At 45.1% G+C, this 26,875-nt stretch overlaps 1 protein-coding gene across 1 annotated transcript; it reads left to right on the top strand.

Moving 5' to 3' along the window:
- On the top strand, positions 1-26,579 carry TP53BP1 (tumor protein p53 binding protein 1; the record flags this gene model as incomplete). Its single annotated transcript, XM_084268171.1, has 27 exons — positions 1-171; positions 250-319; positions 392-479; positions 870-937; positions 1,534-1,692; positions 2,241-2,322; positions 2,520-2,665; positions 3,909-4,029; positions 4,343-4,434; positions 5,444-5,646; positions 6,646-7,882; positions 12,243-12,359; positions 12,968-13,204; positions 13,734-13,791; positions 14,979-15,071; positions 16,220-16,700; positions 17,628-17,780; positions 19,031-19,311; positions 19,648-19,824; positions 20,041-20,462; positions 20,596-20,787; positions 21,837-22,040; positions 22,611-22,823; positions 23,427-23,521; positions 24,490-24,689; positions 25,511-25,656; positions 26,228-26,579. 27 exons carry the CDS (start codon positions 1-3, stop codon positions 26,437-26,439), a joined length of 5,718 nt encoding a protein of 1,905 aa, XP_084124297.1. The 3' UTR covers positions 26,440-26,579.
- Between the last annotated feature and the right edge of the window lie 296 nt (positions 26,580-26,875).

The following is a 26,875-nucleotide window of genomic DNA, read 5'->3' as shown; positions in this document are numbered from 1 at the left end:
ATGGAGCGCAGCGGCAGCCAGCTGGACCCCGGCTTCTCGCAGCAGGGCACGCCCCGCCTGATCGTGGAGGACTCGCAGCCCGAGAGCGCGGAGCAGGAGGACGCGGAGCAGGCCTGCCTCGGCGTCCTGGCCCGCCGGCTGCCGGCCCGGCGGAGCCTGAGCCCTGTGCTGGTGAGAGCCGGGCGCGGGGCGGCCCAGCCCGGCCTGGCCTGGCCCGGCTCTGACGCGGCCCGTGTGTGTGTCTTGCAGGAGGTCGTCCGCAGTCTTGCCGGCAGCCGGGCACCCGCGGGTGGCCGGACGGCCCGGGTGCGACTCACAGGTAAGAGAGCTCGGAGCGGCGCCGCGGGGTGCCCGGGGGGCCGCAGCCGCACTAATGGCGCCGTGCTTACAGAGCCGATGGAGAGCCCTGCTCGCTCGGATGCTGCCGGCGCGCAGGACGGCGTTGCTGATGAGGTGCCACCGCCCGGCGAGGAGAGCAGGTGCGTGCGCTGGGCCCGGCCGCGGAGGCCGCCATCCCCTGGCGCGGCGCGCCGACCTGGGCCGCCGCCTCCCGGGCCTCGCTCGCCCCGAAGAGCGCTGGCGTGCGCGGGGGACGGGCTGGCAGCAGCGCCCGGGACTGGCTGCGACCGTGCCCGTCCCGTCGCAACGCACTCCCCCCCCCCCCCCCCCCCCCCCCCGCACCCCGCACCCGCCTTCGGGGCGCCGGAGCCCGGCCTGGTCCCGCCTCGCGTTGGAGGCCCGGCTGGCGCCAGGGCGCGGGCTTTGGGGGGCTCGGGGCGGTAGGTCGGGCGGAACATCCGCGGAACATCAGTGGGCTGTGTGAAGGGGTTGGGGGAGACGCCGAAGCGATGTCAGTTTTTCTGTTGCAGTGCCCTTGGAAAGGCTGGAGGAGGTGAAGGTGATGTTGAGGACTGTGCTGCTTCGCAATACGTAGAAGGTAACTTCTCCGTTCCTGGTCACTTCTTGGGGTTGTGAACCTGATAGGCCATCTGCGAGGCTTTTGAATTTGGCTGCCTCTCTCATCTCCCTAGGGGCAGTTGTTCTGGTAATAATAGGTCAGAAATCAGTGTCTTTGTTCTGGAACCTGTGTACTACAGTGCTTGGAGAAGGGATAGGTAGTGAGGATCTTGGAGACAGGAAAAGCAACAGAGGCATAGATGCCTTGTTACTGTTAGGAGATGGAACCTTTTACAGCGCAGTTTCTTTGACATACTGGTTGTTGTCATCAAAGGGCTTTCAGGCAAAGGCAGTGTATTGTCAGGGTTATTTTCTCATCACGGAATCCAAAGCTGCTGCAGCACCTGAGGGTGTTATGTAAGACCATGATGATTAACAGTGGTTTCTGATTTAATGGTGACTGTCCCTGTTCTGTTACCACTGTGTCTTTAATTAGTACAACTGGGATTAGAATTACAGTGGTAGCCTAAATGCTTTTGTTAGATGATGTATCTTTTGTCCTTGTAAAGTGATAGGTGACTCTCTGATTTATTTTTTAAAAATACGTATTATTTGTGGATGTTTGGTGTTTGTTAGATACAGGCATGTCACAGCTGCAGTTTGGAGCTCTAGAGCTTTCACAGAGCCAGGATTTTGAGAGTGACTTTGTGCCTGGTGAAGGAGATGCGAGGCATCAGTTTTGCCTTGGAGCTGCTGCGCCTTCTTCCAGACCTGTGAAGGGTAATACTGAAGAGGGTATGTGAAAATGATTTTAGATGCCCTTTTGTTGTTCTGTCAAGTACCTCTGCTCTCTTTAACTTAAAGACATTGTATTTCTTTGACAGGAGCTACAGTATTAGCAATTTTCAAAAAGGAGTTCACAGCTGTTTGGTAGTTGAAAAGAATTTTGTCTTCTCTTTCCTTTGGGCTAGTTTATCGGTTTTCTTGTAGCTCTGTCATTTATTATTGTACCTCTTTTTCCTCATTTGTTGCCAGAATATCCAGACAATCTGCTATTGAATTTCCACACTGGTTTAAAAAAAAAAATCACACCAAAAAATAAAACCACCACCACCAAACAAAAAACCCCACCCCAAAACCCCCAAACCAAAGCAAAAACCAGCAAAACTCATCCTGTCTTTTTGGTGGTGGTTGTTGTTGCTGTCATTGATAGTTCAAGACTATTTTTTGTTTTCTTAATGTAAAGCTTGTCTTGATATTTGTGTCACTTACCAAACTGCACTTTGATCTCTTTGCATATTAATCCACATGACCCAAGTTACAATTACTTTTTCTGTTTCTAGAGCTGTGTGAGGACAGCATGGAAACCGTCATCAGCACAGAAACACATTCTGCTTTGGAGGGCCAACCGGAGGAGTCTGAAAGGTAAAACAGCCCATGTTCTTTGTAGGTCTCTTGCTGACATTCTGGAAGTTAATTTGTGTCTTTTTAACTGGATTTTTGTATATAAGGGGGTTCAGGCTTCAAGGCAATATACACAAAATCATACCTGTTATGTGTGATGATAAATTTTCTTCATAGTTTGAATTTCTCAGGTGAGTGTCTGTGCCTTGCTTTTCCAGAACTCTGCACAAAACTGAAGAACATACCAGTAAACAGGTGCCTGTCTGTGACCCCACTGAGACCCAGAAATCCCTTGATTCTGATCCCGAGGAGATGGATATCGTGTCAACTCAGGAAGAGATGTTTCCTGAGAATAATGCAACAGGTAACAATGGAAAAGTAGAGCCAAAATGTCCATTCCAGAGATCACCGTAATAGTCATCATCCCTTCTTGATCTTTCCAGGCACACAGTGTGTTAGAGTGCAGAGTGCTTTGAGTCTTTTTCCACATAGTTCCTGCTGAAACTGAGAGCACTTTAAAAAACAAGGACCATGACCTACTTTGCTATACTATGGAGCAGTGGCTAAATGTCACTCTGTGTTGCGCTGCCTCATTAAATACATCTGAATTCCTTTTTACTGTGCTCCTTGAAGAACAAAAGTAAATAAAACCCTTTTACCCTCTCCTGAAACTGGCAATAATAATTCTCACCCTTTGTAGTGACATACCATCTAAAGTGTGGATCAGTAATGTCAGTAAATACTGTAGACTTTCTTATGCTGGGTAACTTTGGCAAAACATTCTACCTTAATCCACTGAACTGGCCCTCCTGTTTGGGAGAGGGCAGAATTTCTGCAATCAAAACCTTCGTACCACAATTTTGTTCAGTCTTATTTGTCACAGGAAAGGAACGTTAATCTAGCTAAAAGAAGAGATTACATGAAATAGGATTTGGAGAGAGAGGTCATCTCTGTATGTCTTGCTAGGAGGATGTCTCCCTCTGGTTTTTGTGTCCACAACTGAGAGGCTAATAAAGAAATAGTGAAGTTCTTAACAGTCTTAACAGTGAAAGGCATAGAAAATGAAAGGCAGCTTTATCACAGTTTATAAAACATAAGCTAAATGAAGTTTCACTTTATGCTTTTTGTTTAGTTTTAATTTGTACACGACTGTGTCTATAGCACTGTGATCTTGTGCATCAACACTGTTTCCAAAAGATTCAGTAGCAACTTCCTACTCACACTGAGTCAGTGGTCAATGCAAAACGTGTCTTTTCTTGTAAGAACCTTGCCTGCAATTCTGTTCTAGTACTGGGTCAGATGTACTGATTATTGAGACATTGGGGATTTTTCTTTTCAAATTCCCAAGTAGGATGACTTTTACAGTCTTGCCTAATAAAATTCTATTCTGTAGGTACAAGCTTATCTTCTTCATCTTAACTGTATTATGCTCACTTTTCACATATTGAACTTTGACATGCAGTCCTTCTCCAACTCTCTGTGAAAATCAACTTGTCCTTAACTACCTGAGAAGTAGCTGTGCCATAGTGTGAATATCAGTCCTCAGTCCTGATCAGCTTGGTTATCAGCCAGATTTCTAATCTTGCTTTTGTTCAAAACTGCTGCAGGGAGTGGCTGTCCAATAACCAGGGAGGAAGAGAGAAGTACTCTGGCATGCACCCCTGCCCGCAGTCTGCAACTCCTGCAGCTTTCTGGTCAGGGATCCCTGGTACAGGAGAGTCATTCCACGTAAGCAAAAAAACAACCCCACCCCAAACTGTTGCAGTAGCTTAATTGCCACAGTGCATTCCCACCACTGTTCAGGGACGTGTGCTTGATTTGAAGCAGTCGATGTTTTCATTTCGCACTGTGGGAGGAGCATGACTGTCTTGTGATGCCTGTGTGTTCAAGGCTGTTTCTTAAGTCTCTTGCTAGTGAACACTTGACACTGCTTTTATGAGAAGATTCTTGTTGTGGCAAGGTAGAGCTACATTTGAGAAGTTAACGTGTTTTCTAGTGATGTATGGTCATCTTTTCCATGTGCCCTTTTCTTGGTCTGCAGTGTCTCTTCAGGCTTAGTTATTCCTCCTCCTGTTGCCTTTGGATCCAGTGGTCTTGTCCCCAGCAGTCCTACTGACCACGACCAAGCAAAAGGTAAAATTTTCTGGATCCAAGTCAGAGGTTGTGTCTCTGTGCTTTGTGGTTTAGCCTGAGCATGCAGCCTTTTCAAAACCTGCTAAAATTGTATTTAAAAAGTAAAGCAGGATTGAGGACATTGAAAGGGACACATGGGGGTCTGTGTTTGTGATTCGGGTGGCAGTGTGCTGTTGGTATTTCCAGCACAGCTATGATAATAACATTAGTATGGTCAGCTAACTCCCCTTCACTTAAAAGTTGGAAAATACTTTGTGTAGCATACAGATCTCTGCTTGCCGTTGCCATCCATTCTTAGGGACAAGGCATTCTTGCTACAGACAGGTATCTGTATTAAGTATGTACTGTTAGGGCAGTAGAAAGGAGAGAGGAACACTGCATCGTTACCAGTTACTTTACCTTGACTCACATGACTTGCACAATATTTTAAAAAGCTTTTGTATGTTACATGGGGGTATTCTAGAAGGATTGTTCCCCATGAGACCTTGGTTCTTTTAACACTTTAGCTAAGCATCCGTTCACGGTCAGGGATAAGGTATCTGTCCACTCAGACTTTTTTGGTATGATCCAGAATCACCACTCCTTCCCATGAGGTTCTTGTCACACACTGTGAATAGATACTTTTTTAGCTGGGGTCTGAATTTGGTTGCATTCTATAAGTATAGCAAAAGGGGGAAAAAAAACCCCTTAGAGTCTCAGAGAAATGCTTTTTATGAATTTCAGATAGCTGTTTCTAATTGTAGAAGTTCTAGACCTGTAATAATACAGTTGCATGGATTCTAAACAAAACACTTTTCCCCCCACCTTAAATGTAAGGATATGGATGGTTTTGTTGATTTCTGCTTCTTCTCCCCCTCATAATTTACCTGGAGAAAAGGTTTTAGATTCACCCACTGATGTGTGAGAAAGTTGCCTATATTAGTGAAGATAAGTCTTTTGATAGAATGTTGGAAACTAGACATGAAACAAGAATTGGCTAGGAATGTATTTTTTTTCTCTCCCAAACCAGATGAACCAATGGATGTATCTATCCCTGCAGAAGAAAGAGAGCTGAAGCAGCAGCAGGGAGGAGACATGCTCGTGGAGACGACCATCCCATGTGTCCCACCAGAACCCCTTGCCCTGCCACAGGCTTCAACTCCAGTGTCCCAGAATGCTCCAACCTTCTCTCCTGGTTCTTTACCTATACCGTCACAGCCAGAGTTCTCTCACGTAAGGGTTTGTGTACATATCTTTGCTGAGGTTTTTATATGGCTGTTGCAGAAGGTGCATGCTGGAGTCAGCCTCTGTATCTGCTAAGCTGGTTTTACAAGCCTCCCCATTCTCACCAGTTGCAGTTATATATTTATCATACTGTGTGGCAGTTTATCCCACAGTGAAAATGCAGAACAGCATAAGAGGGCATAGTGAGTTACTGAACACAGAATGTGTTGTCTTCTAATCTATGTTAGAAACCTTATTTTTGGTGGGTTTTGGGTTGTATTTTTTTTTTCCTCTCTGAAGTGCTGCTGGTTTCTGATACTGAACTGGGCATCCTGCATCTTAAACTGTGTCACAAATTAGACTTTTATCAGGATAGACCTTAACATCATTTGTCACAGAGAAAGTGAAGCTGTTTTGTAAGAAAGCGTTTCTGTTCTCCTACAAGGCTAGAATTTATTTACTACATTTTTTCATTATTATTATTACTATGTTTCCTTTGTGCTTCTTTATTCTGGAATTTAATACTGTTCAAATGTTTTTAACAGATGGTGACTTTATAGCTTAATATTACGAATTCAATCAATTTAAGGCAGAAAATAAAGGTTGTACTAGGAACCTTAGTAGTCGAAGCAGGGCTTCTTAGCTGAAAGCAGCTTTCATGCTAACAGAACAGATTCCTCCAGTTTTTCAAGAACCCTTGGTTGTTTGATGAAGAATAGCTACTAATTTGCCACACTTGATCTGTGCTTCATGACTTGGCAGTGAGAGGGGTGTACCAGGCATCATGTCTGACTTTGATACAGAGATCCTAGAAAGTAACGAGTGGTGATCATTTTTCTCAGTAAGAATGGGGCGATTATGACTCTTAAAATTGTGTAGATTTTTTTTTAAATCTGTAGTTTTGCACTGAGCTTGCTCTGCTCTGTAACCCAGTGTTATGTTATAGGAATAACAGATGTTCCTACTCAGGATGCCCTCATGCTTGATGGCCCACTTTTTTCATTTTAGGATATCTTTGTTCCAACTCCGAGCCTAGAGAAGCAGCATGAAGAAGGAGAAGCAAAAGTTGCTGCTTCAACTCATTTACGTTTACCAGGGGACCTCTCTGGACCCACAGATGCTTCATTAAAGATGTCTACAGGTGGCTCTGTGTCACAGCCTTCTGAGTCCTGTAAGCTTATGCTTTCCACAAGTGAGTGTAGCCAGCCTACAAATACAGTGGTCAGTTCAGGCTCTCCAGAGATGGGCCAAGATAGTGAAACCACTCAGGTAGAGACAATTTCTGAATGCAAGGCCTCAGACTTGAGACTCTGTTCTGTGGAGAATGACAGCATAAAGCTGAGGCTGGATGGGGGTGATCGAGCCCTCTCTGAAAACTGTGAAAAAGCAAAAAAGGAAGATTCCCAAACGGAAGGAAAGCCTTTAATGCAGTCAGTTAGTGCAGATGCAGCAGGAGATGGGTTGTTACCCCTTACAGCTTCTCAGGATATCAAGTGTATTTCTGGAAGTCAGTCTGGTGTGACTGAGGTTGTGTCACATACTCAGGGCAGAGAAGCACAGCCTAAGCATTATCCATTGGAAGAGACTTCTGAACCTGAGGCAGTTCCTGAGACTCAATGTGAAGAACAAGAAGAAAAACTGCACTTAAAAGAGGAGGAAATAAATGAAGATGAGTCCCTTGGTAATACAACACTTTCTCAGAGGTTTATTCTTGAAAGGGAAGTACAGAGTTGTGAAGGTAGGGAAGTGGAATTTCCTGATGGTTCGTGTGAAAATAGCAAAAAATTGTCTGATCAGTCCCAAGAACTAGAAGAAATTAGACCAGAAAGCTGGGAAAAAGAAACTTCAAAAGGTTGTACTTCTGGCACCGGAGAGGTGAAGAACATGGATAGGCTGTCCTTAAAGTCCGCTTCAGAAAATGTGCCAAAGCTCAGTAAAGTTTTCCCTAAGCCTTCTACAGGGGAGTTACTGGAACAGCACAGCAGTTTGTCCCCGAAGGTGAAGAGTGAGGATCCATCAGAAGTGGAGCTGCATGCCAAAAATCATCCAGGTAGTTCAGAATTAGGACACAGAACAGGGAATCGGCCACCACTTGAAGAGAGTGGGGTTGACATGCTGGTGACTCAGCAGGAGAACCAGGTGCCAGAGGACACGGGGGAAACTGTTACCACAAGGGAGCTGGAGCAAGAAGAGCAGAGGCAGCCACAGGAGAAGGCAACTGCTAAATCCCCCAGTCCTTCCAGCGGTAAGTGGATTGAGGTTGGTAGTTCACAGGTTTTGAATCACAGTGTCAAGGACAGCTGCACACTGTCCTCAGCGTTCTGAGGGACCACTGCCCTTGGACACATGTTGAACAGTGTCTCAAGCACTACAAGTGATGCTGTTAACAGGCATAACATACTTCCATTTCCCCACCCCCCGTTGTCACACTTGGAGGCAAGAATATAAGGTACTTCTTGTTCCTAACACTCTTGTGCTGTTCTGTGGCAGAAGCGTAGAGCCACTTGGAAAACTCAGGATGCTGTGACTTTGGCAGTGCTCAGGGATTTTTATTACTCCACCCCATCTCCACTCTTACCCTCAAAGGAAATGCATACATGGTAGTCTCTCATCTGTCTGTGCTTTCCCTCTTGTACATCTCCTTGTTATTTTTTTCTTTCTTTTTTCATTCTTAGCAGAGAATTTTCTTTGTGGGGGTGTATAGGGCTGCTTTGAGATTAAAATAATCTCAAGATAAAATTGCTGTATTAATTTCTAAGTAGAATGGCTTTTCACTTGCACATAAGATGTGGCTTGGCAGGTATTGTCAAAATGCATTGAAATCCCTTTGACACACTGTTGTGTACTTGTGTAGGAGATGTGGGATGCTGTACCAGGGTTTTGTGGAGCTTTTGCCTCTTGGTTGACTTAATTTTAAACATAGAGTTCTGTACTCATCAAATGAGAAAGTAATAGAAAGCAAAGGTTTACTAGAGATTTGTCTTGATTGTAGACATTTTTGAGATGTAAGTAATCTTTCATTAAACTGCAGGGTCAGGGAGTAAGGGACTTTTCCTTGTCTTAGATTGACAGAAGGTGACTTCCAGCCTCTTGAAAGTTGGTGATTATGAAAGCTGAGGGTCTGAAAATGTTAGTTGTCGATAGGTGATGGCTGTCTTTACATCTTCTGAACAGAGCAGTATCTTGGTAGGGGGTTTTCCTTGTAGCTAATGCTCTGTGAGTAATCAGAGTCTGTTAGAGTGCAATGGAAGATGAATCTGCTGGCCTTCTGTGGTGGCATGACTGGATGGGCAGATGAGGGGACAGCCGGGGATGTTGTCTACCTTGACTTCAGTGAGGCTTTTGATAAGGGGCCTGGAGCATCTCTGGTGTGAGGTGAGGCTTAGAGAGCTGGGACTGCTTGGCCTGGAGGAGATTGAGAGGGGATCTCATGAATACCTAGAACTATCTGAAAAAGGGTGGGTGATGAGAGGAAGGGGCTAGGCTCTCTTTGAGTGGTGACCAGTGACAGGACAAGGGGCAACTGGCACAAACTGGGACACAGAAACTTCCATCTCAGTCTGAGGAAAAGCTCCTCCCCTTTGAGGGTGGCAGAGCACTGGGACTGGCTGCCCAGAGAGGTTGTGGAGCCGAGACTCTGGAGAGATTGGAACCCCACTGCAGCACAATCCACTGCAGCCTGCTTGAGGTGAACCTGCCTTTGGGAGGTTGGCCCAGATGACCTCCAGAGATCCCCTTCAAACCCCTACCAATCTGTGATTCTGTATTTCCTCATCTAAAATATACAGCAGCGTCTCAAGAATTGCCAGGCAGTTCCTGTCATGTACAAACTGGTTCTGAGCTCTCCTGTTACAGAATCCTGCCAATTTCTGTACAGTTCTCAAGGATTGCTGGCACGGTGTGTTTTGGTTTATGAGCTAATGAGCCTCATTCTCCACTAACAAGAAATCCAAATAATCAGTTTTGCTTCTCTGAAGGAAAATTTTGCCTCTGCACTTGGACCTTTTTATTTCTACATTCACTCTTGTCAAAAGTGGGCCAGAGACAGGCACAATATTTGATGCTGAAAAAGGGAATGTTCCAGGATGACAGTCCTAAGGACGTAAGAAAACTTTGTAGAGAGAATTAACCTTTGTAACCATTGTTACAAGAGTTGATGCAGTTCTGTGAAAGTGATTGAGCTTTCAGGCTGTCCTGGTTTTGGTCAGGATGGAGTTAACTTCTTTTGTAGCAGCGGCTGGAATGCTGTGTTTGAGAGTTAAAATGCAAGCAGTGCTGGTAACACCCTGATGGGTTTAGTTGCTGTCAGACAGTCAAGGACTTGCTCAGCTCTTCATACTTCCCTATTCATGAGAAAGGAGGGGTGAAGCCAGGACGGGTGACCCGGACTGGCCAAGGAGAGTATTCCATGCCAATTGCATCCTGCCCAGTACAACGGGGGGCTGATGGGAGGAGGAGCAGGGGGCGGCTCCGGGGCACATGGTTCTTGGGGGACGGTCGGGTTCCGGGACGGCTCTGGGTGGCACGGCCTGAGCTGTGGGTTTGGTGAGAAGCTGCATTGTCTAGCAACAGCTTCAGCTTTGCTCTAAAGTCCTGTTAGCATTGTTATATTTTATCTTCCTGTTATCTTAGTAAACTATCCTTATCCCAACCCACAGGTCTTTTAGTTTCTTGGTTTTGGGGTTATTTGCCTCTTCCTTTCCCCTTCCCTTGCCTCTCACCCCCCTTTCCCCCTTCCCCTGCTGTTTTCCTTTAAGGAGCAGACAGCTGCGTGGATCTCGGCTCTCAGCCAGGGTAAAACCACGACACAGGAATACGTGTTTTTTCTAGGTCTTGTGAGTCTGAAAGTTTTTCTCTAATGGTATCTGTTGGTTCATTAACATGCAGGCTGATCAGTTCGTAAATAGTTTTGGTTGGTGGTTGTTGGGCTGTCAAATGTGGGTTTGTAAGCTAGAAGGGCTTGTGGTAGATAAATCGGTGATAATTCAGTGGATTTCCTTTTCTAAATAAAACACCTTCTAAATGGAGATCTGCTATAGGTGATGATGTGAGAGGCATTCATAAACTGTTTGTGAGGAATGGTGTACCCACAGGTGTGAGTACCATTGCACTATGCAATACCTACCCACTGTGGAAATACACCAGTCTCCTTAGGTTGATCTCAGGGACGTTGCAGTTGCTGACCCATACCTTTAAAACTTGTGACAGCAGGGCAAGCAATGATTTCCAAAGTCTTCAAATGGACAGCAGATGGCTTTTCACTGTTGGGATTTTTTCTAGGAAGGGGTTATGTCTTTATCAGGTATCTATGGCTTCATTTGCCACAAGGTAGTTGTGTAAATTTTATGTTCTTGTGTAACTGCAGGATGAAGCACTGAATCTGGCTATAACTAAAAGCTGTGTCTGAGTATCTGGTGCTAGCTCTTGAATCTTAAGTAATATGAATTTGTATTCTTGTGGCCTTAACAGTTTATTGTTCCAATACTGTTTAGTTTTGGGTTTGTTTTGATTTTTTAAATACATGCTTCTTAGCATTCAGGAGCTATGTAACTTGTGACTTGTATTATTCAAGTAGTGTCTTGAATGAAATCCGAAGAAGAAATAAACTTTAGAAAAAGGAAGGATGGTGACAACGACTATGAAAACCTATTTTGACCTCAGTGTGGGGAAGAAATGGTTATTCAGTTAGTTTTGCTAAATACTTCTATGCAATTTGGGAAGAATGCATCCTGCAAATTACTGATAGATGGTGTTGAAGGTTTGTAAATAACTAGCAAAAGGAGGAAGTGATTTGCTAGTTGTTTATTTTCCCTGCTACATTCTGCAAGATCTGCACATGGTTCATTCCCTGAGGAGTGGGTTCCCTGGTGGGATAGGCTGCCTCAGCTGAGAGACCCTGCAGACCCCAGGGGAGTTCTAGGTGATTTCCGAGGTCACTTCCAGCCCAGACCACTCTGTGATTCTATGAAGTATTGCATAGGACAGGAGGTTGGGGCCAGCTCTTCTGGTGGCAGCCTGCAGCTAGTTATAAAACTGCAGTATCTGTTACTTCTCTTAAAGCTTCCTTTCCAGGCAAGCTTCTGGTGTCATCATCTAACCCTTAATTGTCTGTTACTAATTGTTTGGGCTCATAGGTGGCTATCTGAAGCCTGTCTGCTGACCTTTCATCCCAAGGCTGTTTGATGATAAAGCATCATTCTGTGTAAGTTTCAGGTCATTAACTCAGACAACGCATAGCTCTGTCAATTCACTTCTGTCCTAACCTTCATTTCTGTTTCTGGCCTAATTTCTCTTTTCTGTGGAAAATCCTGAGCATTTCTGAAGCAAAACTGTGTAAAAAGCTGTTCATGTCAGGGTATTTACTCTTACTTTTCCCTAGCACCTGGGGACAGCTGCATCAAGCTGGCCAGGTTTTCACAGAAAGCGTGAGGAGGTTAGAGCAGCTGTCCTGAAGCCAGTAACTCTTCAGGGAGGCTTCATCATTCATAGAGGACAGTGCTGGGGTTATACTTTTCCCCATTTCCACAGCACAGTGAACCTGTGCTGTTGGGTTTTGAACCCAAGTACCCCCCTCAAATTGCTTACCCTGGTGCGCTGTCTTCTAGGAACCCCGTTTGATTTCACCTTGCCGAAGGAGGGTGACATTCAGCCCTTGACCAGCATAACACCACCTCTGATTGGCCAGCTTAAAATGGGACCCAGAAGACACAGCACACCAATTGGTAAGTTTGACCTGAATGGTTCTGTTCTGCAGTGAAAGCCTGCTTGGAAGCTTTTGGTCCTTGATGCAGGATCCGATGGGATAGCTCAAACCTACCCAGCTGTTCTATGAGGAAGGCTTATCACTTCTTCACCCTTCCCTTGTTACGTTCTCTAGTGAAGATGTTTTCTCCCTGAGCATGGGGTGGTATGGAACATGTCTTGCCTACACTCATTGTGTTCCTGCATAGAACTACTTTAAAGCATTCGAAAGACCCTTCTGAGTAGTGAGAGAGCTGAACTAATAGAAAATTGTTCCCGGTATCCATCATCTTCTAGCAGAACCTCCTCTGCTAGGTTCACAATACTACACCATGCATTTGCTGGTTGAAAGGAAGTGTGTATTTCTGCTTGTGTAATAGTAAAGTATTCCCTTGCAAGCTAAGGATGATACCTGTGCTACAGAACTTTCATGCTTCAGAACTCTAGATAGAAATTTCCACTATTGTGTAGTTGCTAATAACACGTGCAGTGAAGCATCTTCAAAATGGAGTTGGGACTGGAAGCCTGGCACTGTGAAGGACAGGAGCTACTGCTTGCTTTACTTTTTGTTTTGTTTTTGTATTTTCAGTGGATGATAGTTGCCCAGACAGCACTATAACAACTAGTGATGTTACAGCAGAGGGCACGATGGAGACCAACAATGTCACTGTGGAGAGTGCAGTGGTTTCAGCAGACATGTCACAAGTGTCTGAGAAAGGAGATTCTGGTGTGGTTCCTGAGGCTGATGCAAAACTCTCTCTGCGAATGAACCTTGTTACCCCGGTGAATGACGGGAGCCAGGAGTCCCTGCCATTCAGCTTGGAAAGTAAGGCAATGAAACCTCAAAACATACAGGTCCTACTGGGTCTTAGCCCTAACTCAGAAACTCCTTGTGGCATTTCCTGAGACAGTCTCTGTAATTTTAAAATTTTTCTTTTTGGGCAGCATCACTAAAGTTTGTTTCTCTGTTTCTGCAAGGCTTTAAGAAAGGATGGAGTGAGACGAGAGGTCTCTGTTGTGAGGAAAGCTATTTCCAGCAGACTAAAAATTGTGATGTATAGTGGCAACATCACAGAACAGGAGCTGGAGTTTGGTTATATTGGGAGGGAAGAGACTTTAAAAGTATAATCTGGACAAAAAAGTTCTGACACCATTTTAATCTGAACAGTGACATTCATTCTAATTGTCAAAACCTCATAGAAACTCCAGTCTGTGATAGATGAGTTGGGCAGGATGGCCTGAGCACCCTCTGTCCAGCCTTACTCATCCCTTTGCTGAGTGGCAGGGGCTGGGAAGGGACAGGAGAGTCTGTTCAAGTGACACCAAAATCATCCTTCCCTTCTTTCTTGTTTCAGAGCCTATAGCCAGTGACAGGAAAGATGGATCTTCTGCTGGTGCCGGGGCTGCTGCCAGGTAACTGAGCTTGTTGCTGCACAGAGTGAATAACAAGGTCTGGGTAGTTCCTTTTCGCCACTCCTTACCAGCAGCAGGGAAAAAAGAAATTAAAATGAGACACAGAAGAAGGGAACACTTTTAGCAGTAGCCATGACATTAAAACCTGCTGCAAGACCTAAAGAGTTAAGTGCATAGGCAAGGTGGGTGTCCCACCTATTCATTCACTACAAGGTTTGTGCTTCCTTCTAATGTCAGCATTTCGCCAGCATCTGACTGTAGTCAAAGCAGAAGTTCATGTCTTGTGCAGCCTGGAATGTAATTCTGCCCTATAAACCTTCTAAATTTCAAATACATGTTTATCAGCTTTATTTCCTTGTGGTACAACTTTCTGCAAAGAATCTCTTGAGTTCTGAAAGAGCACTGTCTTCTTGATGTGAAGCTGATAGAAACATAACCAGGTTGCTGATGTACTGAAATCCTGGTTTAACATGTTGACCAAAACTTAAGTTATTTCCTTGGTCCTTTGATTTGTGTTTATCTGTTTTACCTCTTATCTAATGCCCGGCATTGCTTGATTTTGGCTTTTGTGGAGTATGGTTTGTAAGTACTATTAAGAATCTGAGTCAGAAGAGAGTGACCTGTGATCATCTGAGTGAAGTATAATGGTTTGAAGAGAGAGAAACTCAGTCTCTCTTGTCACAGGACTGCATGCTGGCTGTAATCATGCCTTAGGGCTGAGTGTGAGCAGCAGTCATTCCACTCCTGCAGAGCATGGGTTGCCTTTGCAGGTATATCTGCTTGACCTTTCAGGATCTGCTTTATGACTCTCATTACCTGTATTTTTGTGTTGTCATGAAAATGACGGTGGTAAGCCTTAAATGGTCTGTCACCTGGTGGGTGCCAGGGGTGTATGGTGAAGCTCCTGATGGTGCAGCAGTTTCTGTACTGCCTTTTCTGGAATCTTTACGCTGCTCTCTGCTGTTAAGTTGTCTGCAGAAATGACAGAATGCTTGTGCAGTTGGAGCTTGTTTCTTGACTTTTGAGACTGATGATATCTCACTCGTTCTGTGGCTGTATAGGTCAGCAAGCTTAGTACTAAGTGTTGCTTTCCCAAGGGGCTAGAGAACTCTTGTTGCTGTGTAAGAGATTTTCTCACTCCCTGATACTTTTTTGTTTGTTTGTTTGTTTCAAATCTGCACTGCTAGCTCCCAGAAAGCATCATCTGTGTTTAGTCGTGTCTGTGAAGTTCGTCGAGAGGATGAGGCCAGAGGTCATGGTCTTTCCACTTCTCCATTTAGGTAACTCCTCACAGTCTTTGCCTGCCAGTCCTGGTTGGATTTATATGCACATGTGCATTTTCTACATCACAGAAATTGCACAAAGTCATTGTCTTTGGGTGACTTAGAAGGTTGGGGACGACAGGGTAAGTATAATAAGTACTGTATGTTTGTAGCTCACATGGTAATCAGACTTACCTTTTGACTGAGCAGTGATGTGATTCCAGCTGCCTAATACACTCTGGTAAAACCTGGGACTTGAAAGAACTGAGATCATACTTGTGGGTATTTAGATACCTTCTCTTCTGTTCCAAGATCTTCTGACCTATAGTGTTTGTTACTGTTCCTCCTATTGTCTCCTTTCCAAGTCCATCAATTGTTGCTGTCTGTGGTTGCTTTGAAAAAGACTACAGCTGCATATCTTACGGTGATAAGGTTGCTGGCTGGAGGACCAGAGGTAGAAATCTGCTTCTTCAGTGCTTTCTGTTCTGTCTTTTGATAGGGAAGTAAGCTCTTGGTCTACAGAGAAAGAGTAACCTGTATTTCAAGAGCATTTTACTAAAGACTATAATGAACAGGGCATTCCAGTGCTGGGCCACGTACAGACAGTGTGGAAGTCAGTCACTCCTCAAAGTCCTCAAGGACATGAGGGAAGCCAAATGTATACTTAGAGTAAGGCTCAGTATACAGTCCCATATACCACCTGTAACACACTTGACAGGGCAGACAAATTCTAACGAAAACATGAGGCAGCATTTGTGTTTATGCTGCTGCCTCTTCTTGCCAGGGGTGACTGCCTGTTTCAAGCCCATGAAGTGCTGAAGCAGCCTGCAGCAGCTTAAAGGTCGCAAGACTTCCAGGGGCATGTTGCACAGTTGGTGCCTGACGTGTGGGGTGCAGGTTGCTTTGTTAGTGTTTGGAAGAGCAGCTAGTGCTCTACAGGGGTCAGCCATTCTTCTTGCTACCACGTGAATCACTTGGGAGATGTTGAAAGGTTGTTTGATAATTTGAGAGTCACTGAGTTCCCTGCCATCTTAAGAAGCAATTTAATGACTGCCAGGGTTTTTGTGTGTGTGTTTTTTTTAATAGTGAGTGCTTTCACTTAAGTGGCAACATACTGGTTGTCCTTTTTAATCAGTAATTTTGATCTGTATATAACTGGTTTGCAGGGAAGATCTGTTCAGTTTTCCTGGCGCACAAGAAGATGCTGAATTACATAAAAATCCCGGTGGTGGACAGATCCTAATTCCTCAGAGGATGCAGCAGGACTGCCATCAAGAACCTTCAGATGCACAGGATGGGGCACCAGTGGATGGGGCATCAGTGGAGGCTGGTATTGTAAGCACTCAGGCAGAAGAAGGGAGAAGCATACAGAAGAAACGAAGTAAGGCTGGTAAAATTGATGAAAGCCAAGAAAGGTGGCCAAACACCAAGAATAAAGGGATTCAAACTACAGCAGACTGTCTTGGTACCCCAACAACCGTTACAACAGCAACACAAACGTCAGAAGAAATCTGTAGCCGGGTGGAAGTGGGAACTAGTACATCAGGGCAAAGACCTGGGCGACAGGATGCCAGCGTCCAGACCGAGGAGAGTGGGGAAAAGCTTGTGAATGCCACTGGAGAGCACATGGACGGTCTGCACAGTCAGGTGGGATGAAGGCTGCCTGTATTTAATTTTACTGCTTTAGAACAGTGAAGTATCCCCTCAGCCAGTAGATTCTCAAAGCCAAAATACCACTTTAAAACATCAATGGCACAAGCCTTCCTGTATCAACTGTACACAACTGCTGCAGTAGCAGTACTCTCTGGGCAGGCAGCACATATCCTGGGTGCTTATTTTCTGGTAAAATATGACAAGTTTTGCCTGGTTGGTTTTGTGTGTCCAGATGTAGTTAACACTGTAAGAAAAATTCTGTGATTGTGGGGTGAAGATGGGAGTTGCATGAAATTTTGCATGAAGGATGTGATGTCTTCTGTTTTGTACCAACTGACTTCTGTCAGCCGCTTCTGCCGTTTCATTCGGTGCCAGTGGATAGACAGGTGAGGGGAGAGCTCCTCCAGAGAAACATTCTAACAGGATGAGTAACTTGGAGTTAGTATTTCAGAAAGCATTGTGGACTCAAGAACAATCACTGCTTTGTGGTTGCTGCTTGTTTATTTTGTTGTGAACACAAAGACTAGAAAATATTTTTTTCTGAACATGCCTTAAGAATGATGAGTCGTCTGGGAAATGGGAGATTGTTGGGGCCATAGATACGCTGGGTAACACTGATGTGGTATGTCTCAGAGTGCACTGAAGGAAGGAGTATCAGAAGCCATGCTAAGCAAGTTTGCTGTTGGACTGCTTCGATTTCCCTTCCTCTACCCATCAGCAAGTCAGCAAAATGTGTTCAGTTCTCCTTTCTCTGGGTCCTTTGTGGGGTTGCATCTCATTTGTAACAAGAAGCTGAAAGGTTCCCTATCCCAGAACTTTAATGCGGTACGAAGAGACTGTAGTACAGAGAGAGCTCTCCCCAGAAATCATTTGCTTTTCATTGTGGTCTGTTCTAGTTCTAATTTGTCCTGTTTATTCCAGGGAGAGGAAGAGTTTAACCTCCTTCACCCACCCAAAGGCCGAGCTCAGCACCGCCACGTGCGGACGGTTCGGGAGGTGCGCACGGTAGTCACGCGGGTCACAACAGATGTGTACTATGTAAATGGTGCAGAGGTGGAACGAAAGGTGGTTGAGGTGAGTTCTTGTTTTCAGGACTAAATGTAATGATGTGTTGGCTGAAAAATGAAATGAGAACGTGTTGTGGCTGCAGAACGTGAGCTGTGTGAACAAGTCAGCATGCTGTGGTGGCAAACTTCTCGTCATGAGAAGATGCAGAGCATTTAGCAGTGCATGGGGAAAGCTCTGTGTTTCCGGCTAGGGTATTTCACACCCATTACTGTGTTTTGAAGACATGGTTTTTTTCCTTCTTAAAAAGCTGAGCAAAAGACTTTACTGTGTGTGTCCAACTGTTGTAAAATTATTAGGGATTTGTCAGAGTAGAGGTATTTCAGAATAGGCAGAAATTCTGTTACCAAGAAAAAAATCACTTCTGCTTGTAAAATTGCATTATGTAAGGTAGAACAGCCAGTTTTACACTGTCACTTTTAACTGCACTCTTCTGAGTCATGTGGACCTGATTCTATAAGAATACAGAATTCTGTAAGATTAAAGCCTATTGTTAGTACATTTGTGTTGACTGGAAAATCTTTAGGGAAACTCAAAACATAGCTGACAAATGCTGATTAAATGTGCACAGTAATCATGTAAACCTGCAGGTTACTGCTGTGAATGTACAGAAGAGCCTTGTGCTGTGTTGTTACAATGAGTAATGATGCAAAAGCGTTAATGAGTTCAGTGCAAAGTTTATACTTTACACCTGAGGCTACACACAAAATTGCTTATTGTAACATTATTATAGAGAATTAAGTTTCCTAAAGTGTACTTAATTAGGTTGTGTAATCACAGTCATATAACCACTACTAGTTTACCTACCAACATTTAATACCAGTTTCATAACTAGAGTTTTTTATATCCATTAAACTTTAATGGTTCCAAATGACCGGCTGTCTGAAACTGTAACCAAATTAGTAACCAAAGGCTGCTAGTGTCTCATGTATTCCTTGCACTCTTGTGCTCTTGAAGGGAGGGAATTGGAATTACTCAAATACTAATTTGATACCAACTAAGCTCTGTCCTGTTGACTGATTTCTTAATGTGGCTTCTTTATATAGAGCATCCACAGGTGTGTAGTGAGAGATGATTCCCTGTTGACTGTTTGTCAGCCCGGGCTCAAATCTGCATGGCTATCATCAGCCTCAGGAATGTGGTCTCAACTTGTCTGTGCTTTTAGCCTGGAGATTGTAGAGCTCCCATCTAGCCAGTGCGTTACCTTTGACAACCCTTTTTCTTTCTTTTTACTTATTTTTTTATTTTCCCCTCTTAAGGAAAATGAGGAGCCTGTAGTGGAGTGCCAGGAGTGTGAGACCGACACATCCTCCTCTAGAACTGCAGTGGGCTCATCGCTGACCTCAGGGGACCTTGGTGATGTCAGCTCCTTCTCATCTAAGGCCTCAAGCCTCCACCGTACATCCAGTGGAGCCATCAGTGGTCACTCTGCCACGCACAGCAGCAGCAGCAGCTCAGGGCGAGGAACTGGAGCTGTTAAAGGAAAAGAAGCCGCAGACTTTGCTTTACCAGTTGGCAGAGGTGTCTTAGGAAAATTAAGGTACATGCAGAGCCTTGGGAAAGGGAGAACAGATATTTTGTGGAGGTGAACAGCTTGCTTGGGTGGAGTGTGAAGCAGGGTAGACTGTAAAGCAGGAACTTCATGGGAAGGATGTGGCTTGAACAGAAACGAGGAGGGAGTCTTTGCTTTCACTTCTGTTCTTCCTCAAGGAGTAGTTTCTTTCCTTGTGAGGCATTGGTTTCCCTAAGTTCTTGCCAGTTTAGAAGCAATGAGGCAAACTCCTTGAGTAGTTGTACCACAGAGAAAATGAGGGGCGAGGAGAATCCTAATGAGCTGGTTTCTCTTTTCAAAACAGTTAACTCATAAATTTTCTAGCCCTAGGAAAGGAGCTGGTCAGCCAGCATCTCCACTCAGACTTAGCCAGACAGGAGCACTGCCTTGTGAGGAAGAGGAGGACTCTGTGCCAGGCACTCGTCAGGGTGGCCGAGCTCCTGTGACACCTCGTGGGCGAGGAAGAAGAGGCCGTCCACCATCTCGAACAGCAGGAACAAGGTACCCTGGAAGAAGGAGACTAACTTAAATGTATTGCCAAGGAAGAGAGTGGGGAGCTGCTGTCTTATGTGATAGAGAAAAAGGAGCACTGAATGTTTCAGGAGCTAGATTTTGGTGGTAGCATGTAGCAGCTGCAAGCATCTTGCCCCCCAAGTATTCTTTGCTTAGTAACTGGTTTTCCTGATCCTTCTGGGACTGGTTTTCTCTTTACTACAGAGATTCAGCTGGACTGCCGGGGGTGGAAGATCTCTCAACTACAGCATCACCTGAGGAGAAATCGTTTACTCATTCAGTTCACCTGCCAGATGGAGGGGAGAAATCTGATACTTCTCGCTTCTGTGGATTGCGTCGAAGCGATTCTCCAGAGATCCCATTACAAGTGGTGACTGGTCCTTCAGACTGTGTAGACTCATCCTCTGGGAGCAGCTTTGTGGGCCTCAGAGTTGTAGCAAAGTGGTCCTCAAATGGGTACTTCTATTCTGGGATGATTACCCAAGATGTTGGGGCAGGAAAGTACAAGCTGCTCTTTGATGATGGATATGAATGTGATGTGCTAGGAAAAGATATTTTACTCTGTGATCCTATCCCACTGGAGACTGAGGTGACTGCACTCTCAGAGGATGAGTACTTTAGTGCAGGTAAGAGCAGTGCTTGATTGAGCTCCATCCATGGGTTTTCAGAGTTGCTGATTGCAATAGGAGATGATGCTTGTGCAGAAAGATGAGAAGCCTGGGTATGGTGGGTTAACGGTGTTATTTGATGTCTTGTCAGGTGTAGTGAAGGGACACCGGAAGGAGTCTGGAGAGCTGTACTATTGCATTGAAAAGGAAGGCCAGAGGAAGTGGTACAAACGAATGGCCGTTATCCTGTCTATGGAACAAGGAAATAAGCTTCGGGAGCAGTTTGGGCTGGGGCCTTATGAACCTGTCACCCCTCTGACCAAAGCAGCTGACATCAGTCTTGGTAAGAGGATGTACTCCTGAGCTGTTGGCCACACTGTTCTGTCTCTTGTGCCTTTGAGATCCTTCTGGCTCCTGTTCTGAATTACCCATGTTTAAATCTTTCTGGGTATTCAACAATGCTTTTGGTACTTTATTTATCAAACCAACACAGTCCCCTCCCATCTCCCTGGGTGCCCCCCCCCCCCAACCCCGCCACCTCATTAGCAGCGCAGTATAAACAACTGAAAAGTCCTTGACTTCTTGGCAACAACTAAAAACATCTGTGTGTTATCAGCGTTGGTCTCATCCCAACTCCCAAACACAGCACTGCACCGCCTGCCAGAAATGAAGTCAACTCTATCCTAGCTGAAACCAGGACATGGAGTTAGGTGACAGCCAGTGACTGAGCTCTGCACCTGGAAAGGGGCAACCCTGGCTAGATGTCCAGAGCAGGGGATCAGGTGCTGGAAGCCAGCCGTGCTGAGAGGGATTTGGGGGTCTTGGTGAACAGCACATGAGCGGGCAATGTGCCCAGGCAGCCAGGAGGGCTGACTGTATCCTGGGGTGTCCTGCTTTACACTGCACTGGGGCGGCCTTGCCTCAAGTACTGGGTGCAGTTTGGGGTGTCACAGAACAAGAGGGACATAAAAATACTGGAGAGTGTCCAGAGGAGGGTAACAAGGATGGGGAAAGATCTGAAGGGGATGTCTTAGGAGGAGATGCTGAAGTCCCTTGGTTTGTTTAGCCTGGAGGAGTCTGACGGGAGATCTCATCGTGGTCTGAGGCTTCCTGATGAGGGGGAACAAAGGGGAGGCACCGATCTCTTTTTGGTGACCAGGGATAGGACCCGAGGGAGCAGTATGAATCTGCAATGTGGGAGGTTTAGGCTGGATGTTAGGAAGAGGTTCTGTACTGAGGGAGAGGGGGGGCTCTGGAAATAGATTCCATGGGAAGTAGTGACAGCACCGAGCACTCAGTCCCTTGCTCTGACCTGTCTGGAGCCAGGAACTGCACTAGGTGATCCTTGTAGGCCCCTTCCAACTCAGGGTATTCTATGATTCTATTTCATAGATAATCTTGTAGAGGGAAAGCGGAGGCGACGTGGTAACCTTGGTTCTCCTAGCACTTCCAGCAGCAGCACAACTCCCACTCGTAAAGGGCAGGAGAGTCCCCGTGTGCCTGCAGGCACGCTGTCTGGGAAGAGGAAACTCATTGCTTCTGAAGATGAGAGATCCCCAGCTAAACGTGGCCGCAAATCCACAACGATAAAGCCTGGTGAGAACCTTACTATCTGCTCTTGACCTTTCATTTGGCTATTATTTTTTTTCCCTCCCTGGGATTCTGTAATTGATCTTTCCACTTCCCATAAGCAAAAAGTAGATGAGTTTTCTGGCTTGCCATGCAGGATTTGAGAGTTACTCTCCCTGGATGCATTCAACAGCCAGAGATATTTTTAGTGTAGTCGGAGTACTTAACTGCCATCTTTTCTCCATTCTAGAAATGTTCTGACCTTAATGTCATGATTTGCCTTTCTCCTTTCTTCTGTCTGTCTTCATACCTGTTTAGTCAGTCCTGAAATGCCTAGCTGTTGACAGTAAGTGTTGTTCTGGGTATTGATAGACCAGGGAATATTGTCCCATGAGTCATTCAGATTCTAATATGCAGATTCTTTGCAACCAGAAGGGTAGAAAAATCCCCACTTATCTTACTGTAGTCCTAACCCTGTCCTGCCTCCTCCTGTCTCTCTCAGTAGAACAACTGAAGTTGAACATATCCCAGATCTTGCTCAGGGTCTATGTGCTGAACATGACTTTTGAGACTCATGGTCCTTCTGTCTCTCTGCAGGGGCTGTGAGAGCCGGGGAGTTTGCAAGCGTCTGTGAAGGTGTAGATGCTGTAGATCCCCCAGTACTGGAGGACCATCACAGTCCCTTGCCCTACAATAAGACCCTCTTCTTGGGCTATGCCTTTCTGCTCACCATGGCAACACCCAGTGACAAATCTATCAATCACCAGAAGCCATCAGATGGTCCCACAGGAAGTAGCGAGGAGGAAGAAGGTGAGGCAGATCTTACCCCCTGCATTTCCAAGTGGAGTGCTATGGCTGTAGGATAAACATGGGGTGCTGCCTGATCAGGCATTTGTGAATGCTTGTTTTACCCTGTTGCTCTTCAATCCTTTCCAGAAAGCACCTAAGTGTCTAAGGAGAATTTGTAACCTGAAATGTGGCAAGCATCAATGGTGATCATAGGGCTGTTCAGCAGGTTAAGAAAGGTGGGAAAATTAGTGAGATCAGCAGTCTCAGAATAGTATAATATAAAAAAGAAGGTTTCAAGAGGTAAGACATAGTGCTAGGAAAAACAGGACTTGAACGTGTGAGTGTGTTGCTCCAGTTTCCCTTTCCTAGGGTCATGTTTCATGCAGTGAAATAAGTGAAAAGGTGCTCAAACTGACCAGCTTGGCCAGTGCTGTGCTTCTCCTTCTGCTACACACACCCCCTTCCTTTTTGTTTTCTTTTTTGACTCTTCCAAGGGTTTTCTTTAGATATTGTTGGGAGAAAGGCTGGCATCCTTTACTGGAGTGGATGAGGGCTCTGTACAGCAAGGAGCACATGACTGTAAGCAGATGTAGCTAAAAATGGAACTTTCTGTTTCTGCTGTAGAATTTTTAGAGATGACTCCATATGACAAACATTACATCGCGCAGCAGCTGCGAGCAGGAGCTGGCTATATCCTTGAAGACTTCAATGAAACCCAGGTAAGGGCTTGCTTACTAATCCAGAAGCATAGTCACAGAATAGTACAAACTGTAAGGAATTTCTGTAGCTCATCTTGTCCAACCCCCCTGCTGAAAGCAGGATAAAATAGAGTGGATTGTTTATGTTCTTGCCCAGTTGGGTTTTGAATATCTTTAAGGATGGAGACTTCACAGCCTCTTTAGGCAACTTTATGCTGTGTTTGACCACTCCCAATTTCTTAAAAAAGAAATTCCTGTATTTAAATTTCTAGTTGTTGCTTCTTGTCCTTTTAGTGGATAACACCAAGAGTCATGAATATGTATTGATGAGACTACCCAGGCGTTCCCTTCTTGAGCTTAAACAGACATCTCTCTCAGGTTTTGTTTTGTTGGGTTTGTTTTTAAAAATCTCAGATGCTCCAGTATCTAGATATCTTAGTGGCCTTTGGCTGGGCCTGCTCCAGAATGTCTTGTGGTTTTGTTGTACTGTGGAATGTGGGAATGGCTGCAGCACTCCAGATGTGGTCTCTCAGCTCTGTGCCTCTGACCACTTTGAGGTAGAGCTCTTCACTCTTGTTTATCAGATCTACTTGGAGAACTAATTTCACTTAGTGTCACTTAAATTTGGATTTTCAATAGAGAGTGTAAATTGTTCTGGGAGGATCTTGCTTGAGGATGCAGAGTCTTCTCTAGTGACTTAGTGAGTCTCAAACTAAAAGATGAAACTTTGGCTGAACAGAAGAGGTCGTTATGGCACACAAACTGCTAGGCAGAGTTTGTGCCTGTGAGCTGCAGAGGTTGGAATAGGTGGTTGTTGTAAGTACTCTTGATTCAAAACTCTGTTTATCTAATTCACCTTTCACATAATATGGTTGTGAAAATCAGGGCTTCAGTTGTTTTCTTCTTTAAAGTGTTTAGCAGCAGAGTAACTTCTGGGTGTTTTTGCAAGCATCATCCCCTGTTCATGTGTGTGTGTCTCTCCCCTGCAGTGTAACGCAGCGTATCAGTGTCTTCTGATCGCGGATCAGCATTGCCAGACTCGGAAGTACTTGCTGTGCCTTGCCAGAGGGATCCCTTGTGTGTCTCATATCTGGGTCCATGACAGCTGTCATGCTAACCAGCTTCAGAATTACCGGAATTACCTTTTGCCAGCTGGTTATAGCCTCCAGGAGCAAAAACTGCTGGAGTGGTAAGTGATAAATAACCATGATCTGAGTCCACAGCCTGAGGATTTAATCAGAGAATTGTTGGGAAGCTCTTGAATCCCACAGGTACTGAAGGTGTCCCTGGTACTGCTCCCCATGCTTTCCCTTCCATTTAGGAACAGCACTTCCATCTCTTTCCTTGGATTTACAGTGACCTCTAATGCCAAGGTACATTTGGGTGCCATATACACAAAAAAGTCTTCTGGGAAGTAAAAGATGTCAGTCTCCTCATGAGGAAGATGGAATTCAGGCAAGGCTTCCCACACACTTGGCTGACTTCTCTAATTGCTCATCAGTGGATAAAGGAGAGCAATACTACTACAGTTTCCTTTTCCTTTGGTACGTTTTGAAGCCAGCTTCTGATTTTCTATGGAGTCTAATCCAGTAGATCTGTTCCAAGAGAACAATTGTCAGGTCAGACTCCTCAGGCAAGGTGAGGGTCAGGCAAAAGCAGTTTGAAAACCTGTGTGGGCTTTTGGCCAGGAGACTGATGCTTGCTCAGCCCTATCAAAGCAGAGACATTCTGGATATGCACAGAAAAGGTGGTTCAGGATTAAGGAGTAGTTTAGCCTAATTTTGGATTTAAGCTGCTGTACACGTTGTCTGGCTCTGTTTTACTAACTATAAGCAGACAGTAACTGTTCCAAGTACTTCAGGAGGGCTGGTAAGAGAGCAGGTTGTTGTATGCAAGATATTCAGAGAACCAATGTGGAAGCAAATAAGGTGACTAGAAGTAGGTAACAGTCCTCAAAATCTGAGACTATTGTATGTTCTTAGCAGTCTGTCTCTCTTCTTTACTCTACAGGCACCCACGACAAAACCCCTTTCATAACCTCAAGGTTCTCCTGGTATCAGACCAGCAGCAGAACTTCCTGGATTTGTGGTCTGAAATCCTCATGACTGGGGGAGCAGCGTCTGTTAAACAGCATTACTCAAATGCTCACAACAAAGGTACGACTTGGCCAGTTTCCCAGGCCCAGTGGGAATCCAGTGCCACTGTGATCTCTCTAGTATGGTTTAAAACTATTTAGGATGGCTCCTGACGTGGTCTGTAAGCATAAAGGAAGGCGAAGTGCAGACATTAGCTCTCTCCTCAAATGCAAATCTAGAAGATTACACCTGTAAGACCCACCTTCCAGAGGAGATGTTGCAGAAATTCAGAGGAAAGGTTCCAGCCTGTGTTGAAAAGGGGAAATAGGCAGGAGTTGCTCCTTGTGTAGGCCACTAAAATTGTGCAGCTTCCTCCTTCTCAACTCCCTCTCCATACTGGACAAAAGACAAAGGCCCTAGGACTCACAGCCTGAGGTCAGGACTTGGGGCTATCTAGTTGTGCCTGTTGGGTACTGTTTTTCTGTTCATTTCTGTCTCAGCTACTTGCAAGGCACAGTATTGTTGTAGAGCATTACAAAGAGAATTCACTGGCTAGTAATGAGAGGACATGGAAGAGAGATTCATAGTGGTAAAACACACCAATCTTCTGCTGCAGAGAAGGAAGGTGCTTTTTCGTTTTTCAAACTGACAGCTGCCTGTCTTTCTTCCTGTGCAGATATTCCTTTGGGTGTTTATGATGTGGTGGTGACTGATTGCTCCTGCCCAGCCGGTATCTTGAAGTGCGCAGAAGCTTTACGGCTGCCTGTTGTCTCACAGGAGTGGGTGATCCAGAGCCTTATTGCTGGGGAAAGAGTAGGCTACAAGCAGCATCCGAAATACAAACATGACTATGTCCCTCACTGAAACTTTGTCCTGCTGTCCCACTATTGTTCAGACTGTGTTTTAATCAGGTTTTAAATGTTTGTGTAATTGGACAGTGTGCATGGATTACTGTATATAGTTTTATCTGCTGGACTTTTATGATGAAATAAATGTTCAATCTCTTGTGGTAGCTGCTGGGACTCCTCACTTAGCCCAAGGCCATCCCTCCGAAGAAGGAAGGCAGAGAACTTAAAGATTTCTCTGAGCTGAATAGCACTAATTTCTATTTCAGTAAAGGCTGACATCAACATGGAGTCAATAATAAAGGAAGGGAAAAGTGTTCTGGAGCAGTAGCCTGTATTTCCAGAAGTGAATACCCCAGGACCAAGTTCAGGGCAGCAGCAGTAGCACTTGAGCATGTTGTGTACTCCTCCAGCTTGCTGTTGTTATCTACTATTAATTTCATCTAGAAGTTGCT

Source organism: Gallinula chloropus, assembly GCF_964237585.1.
Source record: "Gallinula chloropus genome assembly, chromosome: 9".
Taxonomy (NCBI): Eukaryota; Metazoa; Chordata; class Aves; order Gruiformes; family Rallidae; genus Gallinula; species Gallinula chloropus.
The sequence above is the reverse complement of the archived record's forward strand: the minus strand, read 5'-3'. Positions and strand labels throughout refer to the sequence as shown.